The sequence below is a fragment of the Nicotiana tomentosiformis genome, chromosome 2, assembly GCF_000390325.3.
Source record: "Nicotiana tomentosiformis chromosome 2, ASM39032v3, whole genome shotgun sequence".
Classification (NCBI taxonomy): Eukaryota; Viridiplantae; Streptophyta; class Magnoliopsida; order Solanales; family Solanaceae; genus Nicotiana; species Nicotiana tomentosiformis.
This window is the reverse complement of record NC_090813.1, coordinates 97,346,435-97,365,959: the sequence shown is the minus strand read 5'-3', so window position 1 is coordinate 97,365,959 and position 19,525 is coordinate 97,346,435. Positions and strand designations below refer to the sequence as shown.

The 19,525-nt window shown below is 33.0% G+C and overlaps 1 protein-coding gene across 4 annotated transcripts; it reads left to right on the top strand.

Moving 5' to 3' along the window:
• Positions 1-3,440: 3,440 nt before the first annotated feature.
• Positions 3,441-18,710, top strand: LOC104110200 (uncharacterized). Of its 4 annotated transcripts, XM_009619650.4 has the most exons (16): positions 13,130-13,352; positions 13,738-13,791; positions 13,934-14,077; positions 14,274-14,385; positions 14,577-14,723; positions 14,921-15,025; positions 15,716-15,799; positions 16,434-16,549; positions 16,642-16,743; positions 16,823-16,936; positions 17,035-17,091; positions 17,182-17,248; positions 17,492-17,545; positions 17,634-17,708; positions 17,784-17,819; positions 18,190-18,710. In XM_009619650.4, the coding sequence occupies exons 3-16, from the start codon at positions 14,049-14,051 to the stop codon at positions 18,277-18,279; spliced, it is 1,188 nt and encodes a 395-aa protein (XP_009617945.1). In that variant the 5' UTR covers positions 13,130-13,352; positions 13,738-13,791; positions 13,934-14,048; the 3' UTR covers positions 18,280-18,710. The 4 variants fall into 4 exon arrangements, with proteins under 4 accessions (XP_070051971.1, XP_009617947.1, XP_009617945.1 ...); XM_009619652.4 differs by lacking the exon at positions 13,738-13,791 and having other exon boundaries at positions 13,128-13,352; XM_018775620.3 differs by lacking the exon at positions 13,738-13,791 and having other exon boundaries at positions 13,942-14,077.
• The last annotated feature ends 815 nt before the right edge of the window (positions 18,711-19,525 follow it).

The following is a 19,525-nucleotide window of genomic DNA, read 5'->3' as shown; positions in this document are numbered from 1 at the left end:
TAAATTGTTCTTACTATTTTATCATATTAGTTTATTTATTCAATCTTGCGCTTAATTATTTGATTGCTTGATCACCAATTGAATACTATCTACGAATCTAGGATTGAACTCGGGAGAGGGAATTCTAGATTGCATATAAGATTGAGTAGAGAGAGATCCTGAACCTTGAGGGGGGGCGGATTTGCGGTTAGGATAGAAATATACCTAATCGCCTTGCTTGGTTACTATACAGGAATTATTAATGCGTTCTTGTTAATTCTAATTCCATAGGAATATAGGCATTAGATTAGCTTGAATAGGCGAGTTGTACTTCGGAAGAAGGCTACGAGCAATATTAAACATGTCAACCAATAAACCAGATAAATTAATTAGACAATTTAAGTGGAAAACTCACGGGATTGTTAGCTAATCCATAGCTCTAGAATATTCACTCACATTGAATTCATCTTTAAGCTTGTCGTTGTTTTCTTTAATCTCTTAATTTGTTACTCTAGATTAAATTTTAGTTAAATATTCATACTTTACGATTCGCTTGAATAGATTAATTATTTGGTTTAATTTAGTTGATAGTTAATCACAAGTCCCTATGGGTACGATATCTGAACTTACAATTCTATATTACTTGTCGACCACGTATACTTGCGTGTGCGTTTGGGAGAAACACTAAGCAAAGGAAGATATCAATGGGAGAAAATGGGGGGTTTATAGGATAGGTGCAAGATAATTGCCTGAGATTTAACTCTAGATAATTCACTTCTAATGTTCAAGTAAGTCTCTCGAATTCACTTAATTATCAGTACAATTATTTAGTAGAAACTCCTCTCTCGATTAAGTCTCAGCCTCTCAATATGAACCAATTTAAGCTCTGTGAAGATATGCAAGAATGCATAATGGATTGGTCTTTAGGAGAACCTGTCTCGATTATTCTCCTAACTAGGTTTAATCAATGATTCAACTAGCCTCGTTCGATTACATCGAAGAATCTATGAACTCAATCAACAATATAATGCAAAGATATCACAAGTTATGCCTCTTTCGATTACAAGAACAAGTGAATATAGATGCAATAATTAAATCTTCCAAAAACGATTCAAATATATAAAAATAGAGTTATAATCCACAAACAATTATCAATACACCAAATCCATCAAAACCCAAAAGGATCTATTCCATAGACATGGAGAAGTTCTTCACAAATATAACTAAAGTATAGAAAAATATAAATTCAATCCAAACCCGGATCTTGAGTGAGGAAGGAATGATGAAATCCTTGTGCTTGTGTTCTTACAACTCTTCCTTAGCCTCCTTGGCCTCCTTAGGTCAAAATTCTGTCAAAAGTCCATCTAAAATGGCGTTTTGGTGTATTTTCGCCGCTCCCAAAATAAACCCCGGACGAAACTACCCTTTTTAGCGGAAATGGGAAGTCACTCTAACATTTTTGGCGGGAACTACCCTTTTTAGCGGCGCGCATGTAGGGAATTCCAGAACGTGCCAAAAAATTATTTCTAGCCACTTTTTGCACTACCGCGCCGCCCCATGCGGCAGTGTAAATTTGGCCAGAAATTGAGTTATTTTCACTTTGCAGGAAAATTGCACTAGCGCTATGAGGCACGCGGGGCGGTAGTGCAATTTTCTCATAGTGAATTCGTTTTCTCATTTTTTGATGTCCAGACTTGGTTTTCGACCCCCGAACGTGATCCCGACTTAATTGCTTGGTTTTCTACTCAGACTTCAAAGCTCCAAATAGCTCGAATTAGCTCCACAACATCTACATAACTCAGAAATCACTCCTACACAGCATAAAACACAAAATAAGTGCAAAACACTAGTAATTAAAGCTCAACACAAGTAAAGTGCATTGAATTAGAGTGCAATAAGCGACTAAAACACGGGATTATAGCCTACCATCAACACCCCCACACTTAAACCATTGCTCGTCCTCGAGCAACCAAACTACACCTCATATAGACACGACCTTTTAAAACAACTCTCCTAACTCATCATACCAAGAATAATCCAAACATATTAAGCACAATACCGTAACATCCTCGCCTCAAGATTTGACTCAAAAGCACCACACATTTTTCACAACCCGCTCACATACTCTAACACAGAGGTCAACGACATTACCTTTCCTTCGTGAATCAAGTGCACTCGCATAATAATAAAGAGTAGTTACACACATAATAAAGTTTAAGAATAATTAGGAACTCAAGATAGAAAGGATTCACTCACTCTCAGTAGTAACATTCATGTGCCACAAAAGACGTACCATAAGCTTGCCCGTAATGTACTACTCTACCAATTGAGCTCATTCAGTCAAGGATCAAGTAGGACTTTATTTGGTTGTAATGTAAACGGGATGGGTAAGATACATTTGGATATAAGCATGACTACACCTCCCTAAACACTTTAATACATACAATTTAACCATTCAAAACCCACACTTATGTCAAACCATAACTCCACCTTCACGTCAATATATGTCAACTTTCTACTTCTTTACGCATAATTACATCAAGAATTAACACTATCAAGGAATCTTTTTTCGCAACCATCCAACTATTTTTTTCATTTTCTTTTTCAATTCAAGTGGCTCTTATTTTTTTTTCAAAACAGTGCACCTTTCTCCTTATTTCAATAGTTCCACTCAAAAGCCAAACCAACACCCCACACTTTAACTTTTACAAATTTCATAACAGTTTCAAGTGCTCGTGAGATATAAGAAGGTTCAAATAGATGGTCAATTCAAACAATCGGGTAAGGCTTGTAATGTAGTTGCCAAAAAAATAGGATTACATCCTCAAAGGGGTCAACTAGGATACATAACAATTAGGTGGGTAACAACATATAACTGGCTCAACAAAAAAATGCCTATATCACTTTCAAGACTGAATAAAACTACTATTTCATTTTGCAAACACACGGGGCAAGTTCTAGATATCAAATACAATGCACAGAATACCCAAAACCTCTCACACACATGGCACATAACTCACTCAGGATCGGACTCATCATGACACTCTAGTCAAAGCAGTTAAGTAAAGTTAAGATCATACAATTTAAGGTACTTATACAAGAGTCAAAAACTGAGCATAAGCGTCACAACTAAAGCACTTACTATTCTCAAGGCATAATAAAGTCAAGAGATATTGCTTTCATTTAAAATCACACCACAAGATCTCCTACTCCTAAAAAAATACTAACTACACCCGGTTCAAACAAAATTCTTGAAAAAGAACCGCGACACAAAGAAAAACTAAGGGGAAATTATTATACTACCTAAAGAAAATAATATTTTTTTTGTCTTCGACTTAAAAATTTTCAATCAAAAGAAACGAAAACACACACAACAAACGAAAAAAGCAGTTATTTACATATTTACATCCCCACCCCACACTTTAAATTATGGCATGTCCCCATAACACACAAATAAAAAGCAAGAGGTAAAGAAAACTCCCTTGAACTTTTTTCGTTTTCGAGAACTTGTGAATTCCACCCCTAATTCTGAATTCATTCTTCGTTTTCGCTCCTCGAGATTCTTTATGGAGCACATCAGGCCAAACTCCTCTAAGGATATTTGTAAGACCCGCTCTTTTCTTTCTTTCTTGGTCTCATTTTGAGCGGTGGATTATTTTTGTAGGATTATCCTCAACTTATTTCTGCATTCATTCACAAGATCAATCCCTGCATATTCCTGTAAATCCCCAAAAATAAAATCCACATGATCAAGGTTAGAATAAGAAAATAAAGAAGAAAGGTCATGTGAATGTTCCCGTGGTATGTCCAAGACCAATGCTTCTTCATTCTCTTCTACTAAAAATTATAAATGTGGATACGTGGATGGCAATTTAAACTCTTCTTTTATTGCTTCGTAATCCACCAAAGCCTCATTTTCAATCCTCTCAGTTGAAAAAGAGTCCTCTTGTAGAGTGAAAAACTCTCTCTGTAGATGTTCATCATCTCGGGTAGGCTCATTCTCACCGGGTATCTCCTCCATATATTCACCATCACAATGCAATGAGCTTTCTGAAAGTGTACTTATTATTTGACTCACTTGCATTGTTAGGTTTTTAATGGCTTCATCATCTTGTGTAAATTTCTCTTTCAACTTATTTATGAACTTATACATAAACTCTTCTAAACTACCATTCTCCCCTTGAGGTGGTTGTCTCATTTCGCTTTCATTCCAGTCATAATAAAGGTATTCATTCCAACCAGAGTCAGAATTGTACCCATATGAATCTTCATACATGTACGGACTAGAAACAGAGTGAGAGTTTTTAAAATATGAACCATAGGAAGAATACCTACTTGCTTGACAATCAACCCATAGATGATTTTCACCGTATTTAAAACACATAGTAGACCGATGACAATGTTCAGCTGCTAACTCTTCAACCATTTTCTTAGGCTGGTTATACTCTATCTTTACAACATCTAGAGTTCAGTATTAAGAATATGCTCTTCAAGATTTCTTCAACAAAAGAAATCTTAAAGAGAAGTTAACATAACAAAACTAAAAAAATTAAAAATTAAAAGCTAATTCCTGAATTAGTACTACAAACTATTTCAAACACTATTGATTGCCAATCCCCAGCAACGGTGCACAAATTTGATGAGTGCAAAACACACACTTAAATTGTGCTCGCTAGTCAAAGATAGTATAGTATAATATTGTATCCACAGGGATTGGAGTTAAACAATATTATCATAGTTTGTAGCTAGATTGCTATCCAAGGTGATCAACGATTTAGATTTATATGGTTAATACTAAAAATAATTAAGAGTCTAGAGCTAATTGACTAATGACAATCGAAGCAAGGCCTAAGCAAAGGAAGATATCAATGGGAGAAAATGGAGTTTTGATTTGATAGGTGCAAGATAATTGTATGGGATTTAACTCTAGATAATTCACTTCTAATATTCAAGCGAGTCTCTCGAATTCACTTAATTATCATTACAATTATTTAGTAGAAACTCCTCTCTCGATTAAGTCTCAAACTCTCAATATGAACCAAGCTCTGTGAAGATATGCAAGAATGCGTAATGGATTGGTCTTTAGGAGAAACTCTCTCGATTATTTTTCTAACTAGGTTTAATCAATGATTCAACTAACCTCTTTCGATTACTTAGAAGAATCTATGAACTCAACCAACAATATAATGCAAAGATATCACAAGTTATGCCTCTTTCGATTACAAGAACAAGTGAATATAGATGCAATAATTAAATCTTCCAAAAATAATTCAAATACATAAAAATAGAGTTATAATCCACAAACAATCATCAATATACCAAATCCATCAAAACCCAAAAGGATCTACTCCATAGACATGGAGAAGTTTTTCACAAATGTAACTAAAGTATAGGAAAACATAAATTCAATCCAAACTCGGATCTTGAGTGAGGAAGGAATGAGGAGATCCTTGTGCTTGTGTTCTTCCAACTCCTCCTTAGCTTCTTTGGCCTCCTTAGGTCGAAATTCTGTCAAAAGTCCATCTAAAATGGTATTTTGGTGTATTTACGCTAGGGGTGGGCATCGGTCGGTTTGGTTCGGTTATGAATATTATCGGTTTAGCATATCGGTTATCGGTTTATAAATTTGATAAACTAATAACTGAACCGATAAGATATCGGTTATCGGGTATCGAGTATCGGTTAATCGGTTATCGATCATTATCGGTTCGGTTATCGATTTACCCGATAAGATAACTTAATCTAGAGTTAAGCAAAAAAGAGAAGACAATTCAGTGGAGTTAAACAAAAAAGAGAAGAATTCACATATAATATACTACCCATTTATGCGTTCTGTCCAGTAGCCACAACTGGAATAGTACAAATTCTTCAACAACAATTGTCCAAATACATTTTAATAATAATACAAAGTAGTAGCAATTTCACCTTAAAATTAACAAGTCCAAACATATAGTACTAACAGTTCAAATTCAAGTTAACAAGACAATAACTATTCAATCCTTATAGGCTTCACCAAATTGCGCTCCAAATAACGTCCAACATGCCTCATTAAGGACTTAGTACTACTTTATTGTGCGTTGTAATGAAAAATAAGATGACAATGACTACATCTTACTTTCTACCATCCATCATCACCTTCTTCAATCCTTTCATAGTAACTCCAAATAGGTGAGATAGTTTTGTGAACACGAAGTCGAGGCATGATTACACCTATTAAACATAAAAAGAAAAAATATTAAGTCAAATAAATTCTTAGCAATGCATACTATATAAGTTGAATAATGAACTTACCAAAGTTTCAACTCATAACTATGTAAGATTCTACACATCATCATCGCAAGGTGATCCCATGCAGGAGACCTCTTTTTACTTTGTTTCCTTACTGTCGATTGAACTGATTGAGATTGTGTCGTCGCATTTGAATTAGAAGCTCTACTTTCACCAATCACCTTATCAATTATGATATTTTCAGCCATGCGTTTGTGTCACTGTGAGTTTGAATTTAAAAGAAATCAAGCAGTGAGGTAACAAAATCTTAAAAAACGAAATAAAAGAATCAACGGTAAAAGAATACACGTCCTAATTCTAAAAGATGTCAATAAACACCCAAATACTCGTATATAAAAAGAATTAAACCCAAAAATAGTGACTTCAACATTATTGATTAGTAAACACTAGAAACACAATTGACTTCAACATTATTGCCTCCCTTGTCAACTGAAATCAACCGAAACCCCAAATTACCAATATCATTATCAACATAGCCATATAAGTAATGACAACACTAATAAAAATCTCAGCTACTATTTCTTAGAATTCAAACCTACCCCTAACCAAAAATCAAGTGAACTTAATCAAACCCCATAAGCACGTTAAGTTCTTGAATTTACTTTATTTGCTAGTCAACCCTACAAGATTTTTAAAACACCGAATTTCATCAAATCACATAAGAAAAGTCACAAAGAAACACTAAACAAACAATTGATTTCAACATTATTACCTTCAAGATTACAACTTTTTACAACTAAAAACACAATCCGACATATAAATACACGAAATTTATTGAATCTAAACAAGAACTTGAACACCCACTTAAAATTTTCAAAAATGAAAATATCTAAGTGTCATAATTGCTAAAACTAATCAAAGCACAAAAGCAAACTCATAAAGAAATAATAAACAAATAATTAAATTAAACATTATTACCTTCCATGTAAACTAAAATTAACCAAAACACAGTAAAAATTATAACTTTTTACAACTAAAAGCAAAGCACAACATAAATTAGCCACACAAAAACAAGAAAGTGAATAAATTTAAGCAAGAACTTGAACATCCACTTAAAAATTCCACAAATAGAAAAATTTAACTGACATAATAAATAATTAGTCCAACATTATTACCTTCAAACAGTCCAAGATAAACTATCCAAGATAAATTAGATATTGTTTGTCAAATGCCTAACCTGAAAAAAGAAACTGGTAGTAAGTATAAGCTGCACAACATGAGCTCACAAAATTAAGAAATGAAAATAAAAAAATAAAGAATCTTTAACAATCAAAAATCCCTATATGAAGATGAATTTTGTTATAAAAATTAAAAGCCTAATGTATAAAACTAAAGACTTACACTAGGAGTAACTAGTAAGGTCTATGAAGAATGAAGATGAAGCAACTGGAGATTGAAGTATGCGGCTGAGAAAGAATAGAAAAGAATGAAGTAAAGCCCTAGCATATGTATATACTTAAGGATAAAGTAGTAATTTCATTAATTCTTATTGGGTTATCGGTTAACCTACTAATAAAATTGGCAAACCGAGACCCGAACCGATAACCTAATAGTGAAAAAATTCTAAATCGTTACCGAACCGTTAATCCAATAACCCAATAAATAATTAATGGTTCGGGTTATCGGTTTTACCCGATATATGCCCAGCCCTAATTTATGCCGCTCCCAAAATAAACCCCGGACGAAACTACATTTTTTAGTGGAAATGAGAAGTCACTCTAATATTTTTGTGCTATCGCACCGCCCTATGCGACGCGCATGTAGGGAACTCCAGAACGTGCCAAAAAATCATTTCTAGCCACTTTTTGCACTGCCGCGCCGCGCCGCGCCGCGCCGCCCCATGCGGCGTGGTAGTGTAAATTTGGCCAGAAATTGAGCTTTTTTCACTTTGCAGGAAAATTGCACTGGTGCTATGAAGTCCGCGGGACGGTAGTATAATTTTCTCACCGTGAATTCGTTTACTCACTTTTTGATGTCCAAACTTAGTTTTCGACCCCCGAACGTGATCCCGGCTTAATTGCTTGGTCTTCTACTCAGACTTCAAAGCTCCAAATAGCTCGAATTAGCTTCACAATATCTACATAACTCGAAAATCACTCATACACGGCATAAAACACAAAATAAGTACAAAACACTACTAATTAAAGCTCAACACAAGTAAAATATATTAAATTAGAATGCAATAAGCGACTAAAATATGAGATGTAGCCTACCATCACATCTCTAATTATCACCGATAGAATTCCATCTTTGATGTGGCTCTTATCAAAGTTTTTGTCGCCTTCGTTTTGTCTTCTCTGAATATTAGTCGGGGGTCTTATTTAGCTAAGAATTAAGAAGAATGTACGGTTTCGGCAGTGGGTCCGATATGTGTGCTATCAATTAAATATTTATATTCATTATATTTTTTTATATGTATGCATGATCTGATCGATCAAGTTGTAAACGATGAACCCATTACAAAAGGTTAGCTCCGCTTTAGTTCCCGATTTCCTATTACCTTTGAAGTCTAGATAGCCTGTTTGGCCAAACTTCTAAAATCAACTTATTTTGATAAGTGTTTTTATCAAAAGTACTTTTAAAAAAAGTGCTTTTGGTGAGAAGCAGTTTGTGTTTGGCTAATTAATTTGAAAAGCACTTTTGAACAGTAATTAGTGTTTGGCCAAGCTTTTGAAAACTGCTTCTAAGTATATTTTTCTCAAAACTGCTTCTCAGAAAAGTGCTTTTGAAGAGAAGCTACTTTTTTCTGCTTCTCAAAAACTGCTTCTGCTTCTTCTCAAAAGCACTTTTTTTCCTTCCAAAAGCTTGGACAAACACCTCAATCTTTTGGCCAAAACAAATACTTTTGGCCCAAAAATAAGCTTGGCCAAACAAGCTATCAGTAAGGTTGTTAAATCTGCTTTTGGTCTAAGAGTTAGAAACATTAGTTCAATTTAATTGTGAAGCATGAGGCTTGAGTTTAAGGTCTTTAAGTAAACTGATAATAATGGAGTTGTTATTTGCAGATTTAGGGTAATTTTACTTTATAATAGTTCAAGAGGGTAATAAGACCCCAGAAAAGGAAAAGTGTATTGTTGAGGGAGTACTTATGTCTTTTTTCCATTTTTAATGCATCGGATCTTGATAAACTCCGAGCTTATTCATATATCTACGAATTGTTCACGTTACCTTCGAAAAATATGTTTTCATAGGAAATTTATGTTAGCTTTTGTAAATGTATCAAATCCAATGGAGTATAAGAATCACATCCATTATAATTGAAGAAAAGAACCTCCTTGTGATCAGTCACAAAAAAATAATTTTGATATAGCTTTTAAGGAACTATACTCATTTTCTGTATTTTTTAATGCTATGTGCATTTATAATATTGTCTTGGCATATTTTTTATATTAACACGGATAATATGTGCAAGATGTTGGTTGACTTTTTTACTATTTGTAAGTGCATTTCTTCATAATAAATTGATTCCTTCTGTTTCAATCTAGATGAGTAGTTTGATTCGGCACGGAGTTTAAGAAGAAAAAAACTTTTTAAACTTATGGTAAAAGCTTTGTGGGGTTATGACATTTGTGTGGTTATAAAAACTTCTCATTTAGGGTAAAAAAGAGTTTAAAGTTGAATTATTTTTAATTGTGAAAAGATGTCATTCTTTTTAGAATATGCCAATAAGAAAAATGTGTCATATAAATTAAAAAAGAAAGTAGTAGAATTTAAAGATGTATTATTGGTAGTGATGCGCACATGAAATTGCTGACCGAAAAGGAACCATAATAACTTATGGAATTGAACTATTGAAGTGACGAAATTAGAAAACTAGAATTTCTTTTTAAGTTGAATATAATAACTCATGATTAAGTACTTATGTTTTGCAGTTTCTTCTTTTATTAAATTAGCTATCTAAGATAAAAACTTATTTTTTTTATAACTCAAATTTAATTTTTAAAATAATATTTATGTAATTTTTTATAAAAATTTGTACTCATCGAAATAGGGTTCACGCGCAAAGCGCGTACCCTAAGACTAGTTAATTTAAAAAACACGTGTGGGCATAAATTAGTATTTGCCAAGCTGTCAAAAAGTGTTTGTAAGTATATTTTTCTCAAAAGTATTTTTCAAAAAAAAAGTTTATGAAAAAAAGTTACTTTTTTCTACAAAATTGCTTCTGCTTCTATTTAAAATACTTTTTTTTCTTATAAAAATTTGGCCAAACACTTCACTTTTAAAAAAAAAAAAGTGGAGAAACTTGTCAGGCTATAAAAAATGTCCGGACTAGAAAAGAGGGTCAACTATATTCGCTTTTGACAATTTGTTTTTTTACTGCGAGACAAATTGCAACACGTTTTTAGCACCGTAAATTTCGGAGAGTTAGAAGTTCTTTGGAACTATTTCTTATCGTCGCTCTTCCTCACATGCTATTTTGAAGACTTTTCTTAACAAAATTATCATTTCCCAATCAAATTTTTTTCCATGCCACTGACTATTTGAAGTAAAATATTGTATATTGATTCTTTCAAAATATCGATTAATTGAAAATGAAAAACATTCAGTCAACTAAACCGGTAATAAGCTTGAGCTCATCTTTGAAAGATTATTAAAAAATTTATAAATACATAGCAGCTAATTATTTCAAGGTTGGAATGTCTAATATAAAAAGTATTATGCTTGGTAGTTGGTACTATGATAAAACTGACGTTAAAATCAGAGGCGGATCCAGAATTTAAATTTTATGGGTTCAAATTTATAATTCTACCACATCTCATCTAATTTAATGAGTTCAAAATTTATTATTTATACACATTTAATAATATTTTGGGCAAAAATACAGAGTATGAACGAAAACCCATAGCCTCTACACTGAATACGCCTCAATAGACAAGTGAGGCTTGCTCAATTGGTAAAAGCACCTCCACCCACGACCGTTAGGTCCTGGGTTCGAGTCACGCTGGAGGGTAAGTGTGGAAACACTATACATTCTCCTAATTTGCGAGGGGTTTAAAAAAAAAAAAAAAAAATCTATCTATATAGAATAGGAGAAGCAAAAGCACTATATTAAGACAAGTGGTATAACTACAAAAAGCCAAGTAACATTGTTAAGACAAAATAAACTACCTTTCTAACTAATTTATTTTTTGGATTTTAAATTTTGAATTAATAAACTACTTGAATTAATAAATATATCTATAAAAAACGAAAATATAAAAAAATAAACTACTCATTCAAAACTATCTATATAGAATAGGAGAAGCAAAAGATTATAATTTATCTTTAAAAACAAAATATAAAAAAATAAACTACTCATTCAAATTGGGGAGTAGTTTCAAGTTGGAGTTTTAAAATTATTTTACAAAAATAACAAAAAATAAAAAACTATCAATTCAATTTGGAGAGTAATTTCTTCCTAATATAGTAGTGAGTGTGTGTGTGTATATATATATATATATATATATATATATATATATATATATATATAGAGAGAGAGAGAGAGAGAGAGAGAGAGAGAGAGAGAGAGAGAGAGAGAGAGAGAGAGAGATTTATTATGAGAAAAGTCGTACATATACACATAACTAAAATCATAATAAATAAATAGTCATAAAGGAGGAATACTAAAAACAAATCAAGTGATAGCCTAAAAATATATATACTAATTAAATTTCTCATGTAGGAAGATTTATTTAATAAATAGAACTCATAATTTCATAATGCAAAATACAAAAATATAAAGAAACTATTAGGATATTATTATATTATATATAAAACACAAATTATTAATTATTAAAAATATTAGTATATTTTTTATAAAAATAATAAAAGGCTTATCTCTTTATACTTTTGATGAATTAAAAATTATAATTTAGGAAAAAATTTATATTTATTTAAATTTTTAGTAAAATATAAAATGAGAAAACTAATCAAACATTATAGTAGAAAAAAATGTATGAAAAGAGAGGGACAAAGATAATTTTATAATATTTATATTTTTTATTAATAAATAAAATATAAATAAATAACACTCAATAAAATTATTGATAAATTTAGAAAATTGAAGAACTTTGAACAATATAACATAAGTATAAAAATAATATTTCCATAATAAGAAAATTTCAGTAAAATATAAAATGAGAAAACTAATCAAATATTATATTAGAAAAGAATGTACGAAAAGAGATGGATAAAGAAATTTTATAATATTTATATTTTTAATTAATAAATAAATAACACTCAATAAAATTATTGATAAATTTAGAAAATTGAATAATTTTGAATATTATAACATAAGTATAAAAAAAATATTTCCAAAATAAGAAAATATATACTTATATTCTATTAAAACAGAAGTGATATAAAAATATTAAGTCAATTGACAAGTTAATAAAAAGTCACATTAGTAAATGTATAATACTAAGTACTTGCTAATTTAATAAAGAATAAATAAGGAATAAATAATTTATTTGATTACTATAGTGCTTTGTATCCTTTGATTTTGTATAGATTTTATTATATTTATGTACACTATATTAAATAATAAAATAATAACTAATATTTATTAAAATAATATGATATATTAGATAATAATTTTATAAGATTAATATTTTGTCAAATTATGTTCTAACACTAGTGTCTAATAAAAAAAAGGTTCGTTAATGTGTCAAAATGAAAAAAGTGAACAAGTTTAGGGGGCGTTTATGTATTTGGCAAAAAATACAGGGAAAAAACAAGAAATGGCTAATTAACTGAACTTATTGTACTTTGTCCAAAAATATGCAAGTTAATCATATTAATGACCTCCTTTATTTAGGCGTTTTTTAACTAATCTGAGCTCCGTCTGTTATAAATCCCATTTAATTTCGGGATTCATTTCAAATTTCCCGCTACAAACGACGTGCGGGAACATGACACTTACTAGCGTTGACTTAGCCCTAATATTTTTGCCCTAACTACTAAGAACAATCAAAGTAAAAGTCTTTGAGTTTTGACAAGTCCAACGTTGATTCTTTACCTATAAACATCACAATTTACCTAATTTAATTACCAATGAGCCGCAGTTGATTGATTAGCCATTAATCCTAAGGAATTAGCCACTTCAGGTACAGTTACAGAGCTTTTAGTAATTTCTCCATATTTTAAGGCAATTATCCCCTTTTTCCGAACAGATTTATGTAGTAATTTTAAGCTTGAACTGATTTTTATTGTTCAAGTGATCTAATTTGATCTGTTGCATTTGGAATAGAATGAAGGGGAAAAAGGGGGCTTGGGTGGGTGATGGGGGACTAAGATTGGTTCTGTTTATACTTATGCGCTCAAGTGTTAGTAATCACTAATCACAAAGGAATGGTTTTGGGATTTATGTTATAAACACTACCACTGTTATTTTTTTTTCACACTATCAGCGAATTTTAAACATGTTATAGCATATTTTTTTTTTCTTTTTCCACATTGTCGATTAATGCTTATGAAGAGATTTACATGTAGGGGAATCTTAGTAGCTCAGTTGGTTGGTTACTGAACATTCACTTTGTTGGTGAGGTTCGATTCTCCATCTCGAAATTCCCTCCCCATTTTCCCCTTCCCCTACCCACTATATATATTAGAAATATTTTTAAAAAAGAAAAAGAAAAAAGAGTTTATACCAGGCATAGAACTTAAAACTTATGATTTTTATGTTCAGGCGTTTAGGTTGACCATACTGTTTTGGTGTTTCTGTTGTGGGTCACTGGAAGTCTCCTTGGTGCAACTCTGTGTAGCTTCTCCTTTTGTTTTTTTGAAACTGCTCCTCGAGGATCATGAACAGAATGGGGACACCTACGCACAGGTTTTTATTTTTTATTTTTAAGTGATTTATTTATGGGTCCTTTATTGACTTTTTTTAATTTTTTATAATCGTGTTATTTGGGCCGCCTTGCACGCACCTCGAGCATCTGCTACCTCTCACCAGCTTGCCTTTTTCCTGGGAGAATATTCAGCTTTAAAGGTGGTATAAAGCTTTTAACTTACACTCTCTGTGGCAGTTCAAACACCAGACGGCGAAATGAAATGATGAGGCTTCTTGTAACAACCTTCGCTGGAGTTGTGCTTGGCATTTTCTTAGGCGTGTCATTTCCTACACTTTCATTTACCAAGGCATGGGAGCTAATTTTACTTTTCAATATATTTCGATATGTGTGTGTGTGCGCACATGTGCATATCTGTGTATGTATACATTAAAATAAGATAGTATCACTGCTTGTTAGCCAAGTCTGCCCCATTTTTCTCTTAAGTGTCCCTTGAGTAAGAACTGATAAGTAATCTGCTTGTATATTTCAATTTTGCAGTTGAACTTACCTTCTAATCTTTTCGGATTAATTGATCTCTCTTTCATTGAGGGCAAGCATTCAGGCCTCTCAACCCAAGATCTATTAAATGCCTGGTCTTCCCTGAGGAGCCACAGAGGCAATTCACACAAGCATAATGACACAAAGGTATAACATTTGTTACTTACATGCGCTACAAGCAGCTACTCTTGACACTTTGGTGCAACAGAGTTTCTTATTCTCGTTTCATTATTACATTAAGATATTGATAGTCAATTTTAGTTATATAGAGATAAGATTGCACTTTGTCTCTTGGAAATTTATACCGCCTTTCAAGACTTATGCTATTTGCGGCAATCTTGCAGATTTGGGTTCCATCAAATCCTCGAGGTGCTGAGAGGCTACCACCGGGTATCACTGCATCTGAGTCTGATCTTTATCCTCGAAGGTTGTGGGGCCTACCCCGTGAGGTCTGTATTTTTTGGCCTTGATGCCTATCTAAAGTAGTCAATTGACTCTTCGTTTTGTTCGGCAGATGGCAACTGCTACCCGTTCAATTATGCAAATCAAAGGCATAGTGTGAGGTTTAGAATGCAAAGAAAATGATCCATGTGTTAACACATTACAAAAAAGGCTTCTTTCAGTTATTAATGACACAGAACTAGCATATCCTGAAGTTGGTTTCAGGGATATTGGTTGAGTCTCTAATAGTTTATATAAGTCAAAGAAATTGGACGGAAGGGGTTCTTATTAAACTAACAATTGCCCTAGTAACAACCTTTTATAACCAGATGAAATCTATCATAAGAAAAAGCTGTTTGCTTCAAGTTTTTTTAGATGGACAGGAAACCAAGAATTCTTGATTGGAAATAATGAACTTGCTGAAGTGTGCTAATGACATTCTTGCCTCCTCCTGGTTCTGTAGGGCTTGAAGAAACATTATGCCATAGCTGTTAATATAGTTTTCGACATTGAAATTTATATAATCCCCTATGATGACAGACCATACCCCACTTGTGGGAATACACTGGGTCGTTGTTGTTGTAGCCCTATGATGACAGATGAGAATCATTGAATACCCAGCTGAAACATGATTTTTAGAATGCCATTATAAGTTAAAGCCCTCAGTATTGTAATCTGTCTCATCAATTGATCTGCAGGACTTGATTATCAAACCTAGGTATCTTGTCTCCTTTGCAGTTGGCTACGAGCAGAAAAATAACATCGATGTGGCAGTCAAAAAGGTTAGGCTCAACCCTTCTTTTGCTCTCTTCCCTTCTACTCACTCCTTTGATCCCTGGACTTGTCCTTTGGGGGGATCATTTATTTGTGAATAAGGGACTAGATAAGGCCTAACCTGAGGTTTGTTTGCGACTTATTTTAACATAGCTTTTGCCTGCAAATGCAATCATGTTTAGGTTGCCAAATTCTTTAGAATGTTACATTTGAGATCCAAAAATGATTCGAATACTCATATTTCTCATTTGGAACCAAAAAATAACAAGTTGAGACAAGCAAAAACTTGCCAGAAATTTTGATCATTTGACAAACGGAAATGTAAAGATTATCCTTTATTTTTAATATTTGTTTTTGGGTTAATTGTTTGGTTATTTTCTACTCAATATTTTATTCAGTAAAATGAATAAAAGCAATAAATATTTGTTTTTAATGCTAAACTAAGAATTAACTATTTGGATTGATACAAGGATTTCTTGCTTCTCTAGATTATATCCTGTATGTGCCACTAACTAAGAAAGACTTCCGGCAATATTCCCAGCTTATTACTGAGTGGGATTATAATTTCCCATCATCTTGTCCACAGAACAAACTACCTTCATCTTTTGTGGCTGTGCATTCTTACAGTTCCATTTTTAACAGTTTTCAGAGAATTTTACCTTTATTTTGTTTCACTATGATGGTCGAACAAGTGAATGGGATGATCTTGAGTGGTCCAAGCGGGCTATCCATGTTAGTACACGAAAACAAACTAAATGGTAACTTCTTTTTGTGAATTCCTCTGACCCTCAATGTTTCAATACATTTTGATGGACTTTGTAAGAGAGAAGTTTATTTGTTGGATTGAAAGGTGGTACGCAAAACGCTTTCTGCATCCAGACATTGTAGCACCGTATGACTATATATTCATCTGGGATGAAGACTTGGGGCTTGAGAATTTTGATGCGGAGGAGTAAGAATGATTTTTCTCACATTCTTGTGAATAAAAAATGTTGAATTTCATTGACTATAATGTTTTAATGCAAGTGCAGATATATAAAGTTGGTGCAGAAACATGGTTTGGATATTTCGCAGCCTGGTGTAGCATCAAACATTGAGTTGGCATGGCGGATGGCAAAAAGACGTAATGACACTGAAGTCCACAAGTAGGGATTCCTGCATTACTATGTATAACTGCACAGATTAAAACATTCCATACACATATGGCTTGATCTCATATACAGTCTATTGTTTGTGCTTGCAGGGAAACGGAGGAAAGACCTGGCTGGTGCACTGATCCGCATTTGCCACCATGTGCAGCGTATGTTAAAGCATGATATTTTCTACTAAATACCTTTCTCACTTGATGGTTGGTATCAGTAGTTTTACTTTTTATTTTATCTGCAATCAGATTCGTTGAGATCATGGCACCTGTTTTCTCTCGAGAGGCATGGCGGTGTGTTTGGTATATGATCCAGGTATAAAATATGTGTGATGCTTTTTGCGATTTATTGTGGCTGCTTCTTCCCTCCCCTCCCCCCCCCCCCCCCCCAAACCCCAAAACAAATCCTGGCTCCTCCTGCAATCTGAAAAAAAAAAAAACCTGCAAAAGTGAGAAATATAGAGTAAAATGAAAATGAATATTGGGCATAAGGAGGCCGGGAAGGAGGAAATGAACCATTTTGTAAATGCAACTATGAAATGTTTAATTGTTATTGCAGAATGACTTGGTCCATGGATGGGGTCTTGATTTAGCTCTCAGGAAATGTGTGGAAGTAAGTAGTCCACCTTATGCAGTGCAGTAAAATTCTCCTATATTCTTATTCGACGGGCCTTATTTTAATAATGCTTTTGGATGAGCAGCCAGCACATGAAAAGATAGGAGTTGTAGATTCTCAGTGGATTGTGCATCAGACTGTTCCTTCACTTGGGAACCAGGTATATCCCTGTTTCAGCCTCGATGTATGTTGGATTAAATTTAAAGTTGGCTGTAATGATTATCTTTTTCTACAGGGACAAGCAGAGCAGGGCAAAGCACCTTGGGAAGGGGTATGTTGCAATTTCTAATTCTCCACTAGATTGAAATTTTACCAAGAGAGGCAGACGGTTAAAGAAAATAAGAATAAGCAATAAACAACATCATTATCACATTTTGAATTTGCATATGAACTTTTAGACTGAGTTCAAATCTTTGGGTTCATGGATGAAATTATGCTTGTTCTTTTCATTGTATCACACACTATTAATTGTTCTGTCTGAATTTAAAACCTGTACTTCCTGTTGATGCATGATTTGGAGATGGCTTCTCTATGAAGTTTTTATCTGTTGCTTTAGCTGACAAAGTGTTTGCGCGATTTTGTTACAAAGAAATATGCTGCTATTTGGTTATATTGTCTAAGTCCATTTTATTTTGGCTTAGGTAAGAGAAAGGTGTAAAAGAGAATGGGCAATGTTCAAAGAGCGTATGGCTGCTGCAGAGAAAGATTATTACAAGGCAAAAGGGAATTGATCCCCTTAATTCTATATCTCATTAGGTGGTAAATCACATGATTAGGATGCCAGACACTTCTTTATGGATTTTAGTTATAGGCACTAACAGTTTTAAAGATGTTTTACACTGTTAGTAGTTACTTACCATTTCTGTTAGTAGTTACCATTTTTATTAGCTTACCAATAAATACTTTTACTTGTAATTTACCTTGTAAACGACCTGATTGTGTAAATATATTTCACATTGTTAGAGCATAGAAATTAAGCTCTTTGTTAATTAGCCTAAAGTTATCTAGTTTACAGTTCCAAGAGGGGAAAAAGAGTTTATGCATTCTGCTAATCTTTTCTTAGTAATATATTTCTGTTTTGTGCCAGTCCACGGGATAACCTTGTGCTCTTTGTAGGAAAACAAACAAGTATAGGACATTAATCACATTATTTTCTTTGTTTTATCTGTTGCTCTCCATTTGTTTCTTCCTAATGTATTTTCTGACGTTGCTGCCGTCTGATTTTGAACAATTTGTCTCGACGCTCTTTAACTTCTTTAGTTTATGTCAACATCATAAAGAAATTAGTACGAAAGATATGACACTAAATTATACTCCCATTCTAGAAATTTTCAGTCCTTTCGAGTTCTTGCATCAAATTTCCGTCCAACTTCATCAAACTGCTGAGTCCCACATCATTGGGATGTGTAGTTGTTGGGTTCCGTATATGGTCTTGATAATCCTCACCTCATGAGCTAGCTGTGTTGAGTTAAATCCAAAGTCCATTATCATGGTATTGACGTCAGATTCATCCTAATTTATTATTATTAATGTTGGCTCCCATTTCAGTTGTACACGCTCAAGTTTGCAGCGTGAGAGGAATTAGTCTTAAGTTGTTTTGACAAACTGATTTTCTTTTTGAAATATTTAACATTTTGTAGAACCTATTTAGTTATAAAAGTTAAACTCTTTCTTTATTGTGTTATTCTATCGAGACCACACACCCTTAAAAATCAGTGCATACCCTTAATTTAAATCAAAGCATCACTTCATTCAAAATAAAAGCCACTAAGGCACCAATGATGTATGTGAATTAAGGACTTATGCGAGTTAAAGCATAGCAATTACTGCCATATTTGATTCTCTAATTTTGGTGCTTTGCACTAATCTTGATTTCTTGTTTCATGCATACAACAAGGTGTGGTTGCAACAATTTCAAATAGTTAAAGTTCATTGGAGATGGATATTAATTAAATTAAAGTTTATTGGAGAACAATT